The 7,653-nt window shown below is 31.5% G+C and overlaps 1 protein-coding gene across 1 annotated transcript; it reads left to right on the top strand.

Moving 5' to 3' along the window:
• The first annotated feature begins 4,100 nt into the window (after positions 1 to 4,100).
• On the top strand, positions 4,101 to 4,985 carry LOC146904943 (uncharacterized). Its single transcript, XM_085731083.1, has one exon. It carries the CDS (start codon positions 4,101 to 4,103, stop codon positions 4,983 to 4,985), a length of 885 nt encoding a protein of 294 aa, XP_085587209.1.
• The last annotated feature ends 2,668 nt before the right edge of the window (positions 4,986 to 7,653 follow it).

Raw genomic sequence — 7,653 nt, 5'->3', positions numbered from 1 at the left:
GAGAGAGAGAGAGAGAGAGAGAGAGAGAGAGAGAGAGAGACCTTGTTCGGTTCTAAATACACACTACCATAGAAAGTTGAGATCCAGAAAGCGGAAATGATAAAAAAAAAACCAGGCAAGCTCAAGGTCGAGGCGACAAGAGAGGCAAAGGTTTGTGGTAGGGTAGTCCTAGTCCATACCCGGAAGAGGAGAGGAGATATTACGGATCCTTTTAACCCCTTTACAAGCCATGTTGGAAGGAAAAGAGAATTGGTACTTCAGGCCTAAGATCATTGGCCTAAGATCATTGGCCTAAAGCAAGGAACGTTCCATGCGAAACATGGGCCCGTTGTGTGAAGGATAACATTTATGCAATTAGCGAGTCGTCGGCGGATAAAGAGGCTTTGAAAAGAAGAAAGAACCTCATTTTCAGAAAACCTCTCGTTGGCCAATATTCTCAACATAAGGTTGAAATACATGGCCCCATCGGAACCATGTTTTATTGCTTTCGCCAATATTAGTTTAATCTCCTCTAAGTTTGCATGAACTTGATGAAGCATAAAAGTAGCCAATGCCACATTGTAAAATGCATGACCACTTTTGGATAGCCTATGAGCGAACCGACGTTGGGCTGCCCAGGGTAAGGGATCAACAATGAGCCATAAGCAGTCTCTATTCAGTGCTCTGAGTATCACCTTCTTGGTGGCAAATTGATGATGGAATCAGGATGTCATGTTGAAGTTCAAAAGATCTTGAACTCCGAAAGCAGCAACTCTTTCGAAGATGGTAGTGAGAAGGTCATTCAGAAGTTTTTCCATTATGCGGAGGGGTTCTTCTTTTCTTTCACACGGGCGGAAGAATACTGATGTAAAATGCGAAAAACGAGAACGGAAAGATGGGTCATGAAAGGAAAACAAAGGGTCTTTATAAAGAAGAAAGAGTAACGGACGTGATAAACTCGTTGGCTTCCTATAACCCCACGATGTGATGATGACGCCAGCCTTGCTGAAAGATGTTTTGCAACCCTTTTCAAAAATGCCAATCTTCTCCTTCAAAATATTGAGCATGTTCAGTCGAAAATGGCATTTTTGGGAGGCAATTTGTTAGCTGTTATTTTCACCAGCCTCACTTAATGTATCAACATTAGTTGACTTTTACTCTTGCAGGAATCGAAGCCTTTTCTTCAATAAAAGGAGTTTCGACGAGATGTTGGACTTAGCATAAAAAGTCTCGAAACTCTAAGGTTCGACAAGATACGAGTCAAAAAGCAAAACCGTGGATGTCAAGCAACTACCTTTGAAGCGGGAAGATTCAAGTTTCAAAAGAGAATCGGTTTCCTCAAAGGAAAACGTGGGAGACAAGCGGTTGTCCACGATGGAAGGAGTGCTGATCATGGGATTAGTTTCTTTCCACTTATTTTCTATGTATAAATTAGAGTTTTCCATAGGGAAAACAGGTCGCAAATCACCTATACAAAATTCTAAAAACACTCGAAGTACCGGCGCGAGAGAAAAGAGTCATAAAGAATTATGTAAAGGATTTGTCGAACCACATTTATTTTTAATGCATTGTATTTTACCTTTCCTTTTAAGTTTCTGCAATTTAAACTTAATCCTTTTACTTTGCTTTTAAAACCCTTTTTCTGTCGAAAGGCGCCACACGGTCTCGTCCTGTTCGTTAAGCAACTTACAAACCTGATGAATGCACAAAACAAAAATGCACAACATGTACTAAGATCTCTGGTTTGGTCTTGCTCGTAATAATCAAAATCAGCCTATATTGTTCGCCAAAAACACGTGAACAGGTGGTAGGTGAGTTGCCGTTTATAGAAGATGAACGATGCATAATGAATAAATTCGTTATTATTATTAAAAAACAATTTGATAGAATTAGCGAGTTCTAATAAAACTATTGGCCTCAACCAAGTTGTTTGGGCTCCAGTGGCAAGGAGCTCCTTCCAAGGACGTATCCGGGGAATACCTGGTTCGATTTCCAGGAGGAACAACGATTGACCAGTGCGCATGCCTCTACGCATGAGCCAGATTAGTCGCCCACCTTTGGTGGGTCGGAAACCGGTGCGAAAGCCAAAAAAAATAAAATAATAAAACTATCGGCCTCTTTTTTCGGTAGTGAAAACTACTGGCCTACAGAACTTACACCAACAATAGTGTACACGGTTTTACTTGTTTCATTTGGTATGAAATGTTTAGATGGTTTGAGATATCCATGATTCTTCCGGGAGAATTTTTGTGTTTTTAATAGTACTATTGGTTAAAAATTAAATAACTTCAGAAGAAAAAAAAAGTTTCTGTTTATTTTTTATTTTTTTTTATGTTAACCATCCTATTTTTTAGTTAATTTTAATAAAAAATTATTTTTTCTCAACCTTTTATTATTACGGTATCGTTTTTTTATTAAAAGTGGTAAAAGTCCACCACTAGACCATCCTTTAGATATCCATATTTGATACACCCTCAATATTTAACATTTTCTTAAGTTGTTGTTTTTTTGAAAATAACTTTAAATATTGTTTAACGTGGTTGATAAAATACTTAAAATATTTATTTGATTTTTGTCATCTGAATTTTAACTTATAAGAGGAAAAATAAGTTCAATATATATAGGCTTAATTGCATGTTTGGTCCCTTATGTTTATTTTAGTTTTCAAGTTGGTCCCTTACGTTTTGAAAGTTTTAAGTTGGTCCCTTACGTTTTAAAAGTTTTCAAGTTGGTCCCTTACGTTTTGAAAGTTTCAAGTTGGTCCCTTATGTTTATTTTAGTTTTCAAGTTGGTCCCTTATGTTTATTTTAGTTTTCAAGTCGGTCCAAAACATAAGGGACCAACTTGAAAACTAAAATAAACATAAGGGACCAACTTGAAAACTAAAATAAACATAAGGGACCAACTTGAAAACTAAAATAAACATAAAGGACTAACTTGAAACTTTCAAAACGTAAGGGACCAACTTGAAAACTAAAATAAACGTATGGGACCAACTTGAAACTTTCAAAACATAAGGGACCAACTTGAAAACTAAAATAAACATAAGGGACCAAACATGCAATTAAGCCATATATATATATATATATATATATATATATATATATATATATATATATATATATATATATATATATTATTTCTAACGTATATTATTTATGATCGAGATACAGATTTTGTTTTTGATAAGTTTATGAGATGTGAATTGAAGAATATTTCTTACAAGATTTGTATTAATATGGTAGTTTTTTTTTTTTTTTAAATTTGGATTGGTTCGCTTAAAATAAAAAAAATTGTTTTTGTGGGAATAAATAAAAATTGTTGAGATGTGAATTGATTAATATTTCTGAAATGATATGATTTGTACTAATAGATGGTAATTGTTTTTTAAAAAATTTGGAACAGTTTGCTCAAAAAATAAAGTTTATGAAATTTGTTTGCTAAAAAAAAAAGATAAAGTTTATGAGATGCAAATTGATGAATATTTCTTAAAATTTTGTATAATATGGTAATTGTTATTTTTTATCAATATGGTAGTTGTTTTTTTAAATTTGGTATCTTTATGAAATACGTTTGCTAAATTAAAAAAATAAATAAAGTCTATGAGATGCGATATTGATGAATATTTCTTAAAAGTTTGTAGTAATATGGAAATTGTTTTTTTTTTTAAAAAAAAATTAGGATTAGTTTGATTAATATTCCTTAATTAAATGAATCGATACAACGTATTAAGCCAACCGTGTTGAAGTAAATATAGACATATTATTCGTTAATGAATCTTAAGTTAAATCCCAAATCAGAGATATTCATGTACAAATCAAACGGTGCAGTATTATTTTTCACAACGTATCAGATTTTTTCGATCCATATTCCTTAATATACTTATTTCCTTTCTTCTTCTTTTTTTCTAACAAAAATATACGTCTTTCCTTATTTCAAAAGATATTTCCACCAACTCAAATAATTTTTTCAATAAATAATCCTCTATATTTTTTTTTAGAGGAAATAATCCTCTATATAATAAGCCTCTCTTTTCATCAAATCAGAAAACCACAAGGTACACCACCCTAAAAAAAAAAAAAAAAACCACACGGTATTGTTTTCAATAGTCAATTTGTACCATGGCATCCAAATCCTTTAGCATCTCTGCCACTTCACAAGATGAAGGTGATTCTTCCCACACAAAAGAAGGGGTGAACATGATGGCCAATGAAGATCAACCATCAAAATCAAATTCCAACAAGTCTGTCGGTTCGGTAAAGTTATCGAAAGATGATGTTGTTAGCCCTATGCAAGTTGGTTCAACATCTTCTTTTCCTAATAACAGCAATGAAGGGAAAGATGAGAAGAAAAATGAAGAGAAGAAGTATTATACATGCTCGTATTGCAAAGGGCAATTTTCTACTTTCCAAGGCTTAGGAGGGCATCAAAATGCCCATAAGGCGGAACGTGCATTGGAAAAACAACGTAAAGAAAGGAATGATGGTGGTGCAAGGTATGATGGTGGTGCTTTAGGTTTAGGGCAATCTCACTTTAAACCTTATTTCAATTATTCTAGTACTCTTTTTACACCTTATAATAATTATAGGGGCCTTGGTGTAAGAATGGAGTCAACAATTCAAAAACCACCTTATACTAACCCTAGGTTTATCCCAAATGGTTCTGGATATGGTTATGGTAGTTTGCGTTTGAATGAGATGTTACACCCTTCACTTTTTAACTTGAGAAATAATATTGAGGCTAGTAGCACTGGAGTTGGAACTCTAGGTTTTGGTGGAGCAAGTACTTCAAGAATTGAAGATGGTACAAATAATAAAATTGGTGCTATTCTAAAACTTGGAGATTCTTCTACTGTGACAAGTTTAAACTCAAACATAGACAAGAAAAATGTTGTGGCTACTACTTCTACAACGGATGATGATACTGATCATGATTCAAAGTCAAACATTGAAGAAGAACCTTCCGATTTGGATTCTTCTGGACTCGACTTAACACTTAGGCTTTAGATATTAATGGTTTACATTTTGTTTCCATCTCCATGTTATGGTTAATTATATTGCTATTCTCTGTTGAAGTTTTTTTTTTCCCGAAGTATCCTGTTGAAGTTATGTATTGGTATTTTCTCTTGTTCTGTCAAAATATAATATGTTTCAAGAATAAATTATTAGTGTAATCTGGTTTTCCTCCTGCCTTATTTTTTAAAATCGTTTTGATTGCTACCTTGATTGTAATTATTTTCTTACTAACATCAAGACGGACATTAACTTTTCCATATTTCCACTTTTTGTAACAATGTTTTTTTTTTAATATCAACAACAAAATATTATGTAAATTTTTATCTTTTTCAATGATACTAATAATATAACATTTTGTTTCTAACTCTAAAACTATTTTCAAGGACTAACTTAAAAAACCTTATTTTAAAGGTACGTATAGAATAGTTTAATTCAATTCAATTTGCAAAAATTAAGAGCAAGTTTGTTTAAAGGTATTTTTGACCAAAGAAAAATGTCACACCAAAAAGTGTATCTCACCTCTATATTAATAGAAGAAGATATAGATATAAATTATTTTAATTGTTTAATTTGTTTGCAAGAGGTCTTTTGGCTTGATTTAAAAATTAATATAGGTGAACACTCTGATACTCTAAAATTTAGTTGGTACGTATCAATCTTCCAGTCAATTTTTGTTTTTTTGAAAGGAATTCCAATCGTTTAATTACATGTAATTTTTTATTTTTAATTAATTTTAAATAAATTTAAATTTTGTATTACTTTTATCTATCATGGCCTGATACCATGGGAGGAGGCAAGGGGTTTAAGGTGGGTTCAATTGAACCCCTGAACTTAAAAATGTGCAAAAATACCCTTATATATTTTGTCTTTTAAATCCTTGAATTTGTTATATTACATCACTGACTCAAAAGTTTGAACTCCTTAGACTAGAGTCCTGACTCTGACTCTATCACTAATGACTACCCAACCAAATTCTAAGTAAAGGGTGTTTTCATTCCCTCCTCGGATTCAATTGGGCAATCGTACTATTTGTGTCCTTATGGAGAAAACTTTATAACGAGTTCAACTTTACCGTCGACGAAAATTGGATTTGACTTTATGTCTTTTATTATTAGTCATTTTACTCTTTAATTTTGTCTCTAATATGTTAATTTACTCCTTATCGTTAGCCATTTTAGTCTATGTAAATATTAACAAAAGAAACACTTTAAGATGTATTTTGTAATCTTGATAAATTCAAAGACCATGGTGATAATAAATCACACGTTTACAAACAAAAATTAAGATTTACAATTTTTTAAGCATTATACATGTGACAACAGTTGAAACTACACAAAATTTATGTGTTCCTTCTTTCTCATATTAATAAATTTTGCTTATAAAAAACATTTATCAAAGAAGGGTAAATCTATTGCGTTTATTACAAAAACAGATTGTGTTTATTACAATGTAGGGTAAATCTAAATAATACAATTTCTAAATGAAGTTGCCATATATATATATATATATATATATATATATATATATATATATATATATATATATATATATATATATATATATATTGATCACAACTCGTGCTGAATTTCTCTTTTTTATTTTCAATTATAAGTCTCGTAATGATTATTGTTAACTTATATTCACTTATTCTTAAAATGATATACTAATTGAGGTTTGACACTATTTTTTGGCTAGTTGTGTAGTTTGTTGTTTGTTTGTTTTTTTAGTGAGATTTTCAAACTCTTGGGTCCGTTTGGTTCGAGAGTTTTGGAAAGGATGACATTTTTAATTTGACGTGTTCTGTTCAATTTTTAGAAAGGGAGGGGAGGAGAGAGGAAGGGAGCAAAATCCCTTCAAGACCCACTTTTTGCTTCCCCTCAAATTGGAGTTTTTGGGTGGGTAGAAGAGATTGATCTTTTTAAAATTTTATTGCATTGCCAAAATTATTCTTATATTAATTTAAAATTTCAATATTATCCTTGTTACAACTTTTATTATGACTATGTTATAATATTTTTGTAACAACTTTTATTATTATTAAATTATATTATCCTTCTAACAACATTTATCATTATAAAGTTATATTATCCTTGTAACAAATTATATTATTTTTAGGTTGTATTATCCTTGTAACAACTTTTATTATTAGATGTTCTTTAGAAAAAAACTGTTATTATTAGATGTATTCTTGTCTTTCGCCAGTCTATGAAATCGTAAGAACAAGCATTGTCGTATATTTAATTAATTAAGTTTAAGGTTAAAATTGTAAATTAATTTTAAAATTTCTCCCTTGGATCCTCTTATATGAACCAAACACATTTTTAATTAAAATTTCCCCCCTCCCCTCCCCTTCCCTCTTTTGAACCAAACATATATTTAATTAAAATATCTTCCCTCCCCTCCTTTTCCATCCTCTCTGTTAAAATCCCTCCACTCCCCTCCCCTCCCATCCATTGAACCAAATAGACCCTTAGTTCGGGGGACCATGTATTGCCTTTAGCTCTAGGGTATTGTATGTGTTTCTTTTCAGCACTGGCGCCTTTCTCTTCTTGAGAGGTTTGGGAGCTTGCAATTATATTTGTTGTAAAAAAAACTTATCATATTAATACTTATTATTATTTTTTTAAAAATAATATGAATTCCAACTTCAATAATAATA

This window comes from Medicago sativa, chromosome 7 (genome assembly GCF_051527215.1).
Source record: "Medicago sativa cultivar Bolivia chromosome 7, Bolivia_mono, whole genome shotgun sequence".
Lineage (NCBI taxonomy): Eukaryota > Viridiplantae > Streptophyta > Magnoliopsida > Fabales > Fabaceae > Medicago > Medicago sativa.
Note: the sequence above shows the minus strand (reverse complement) of the source record. Positions and strands in the feature narration are given on the sequence as shown.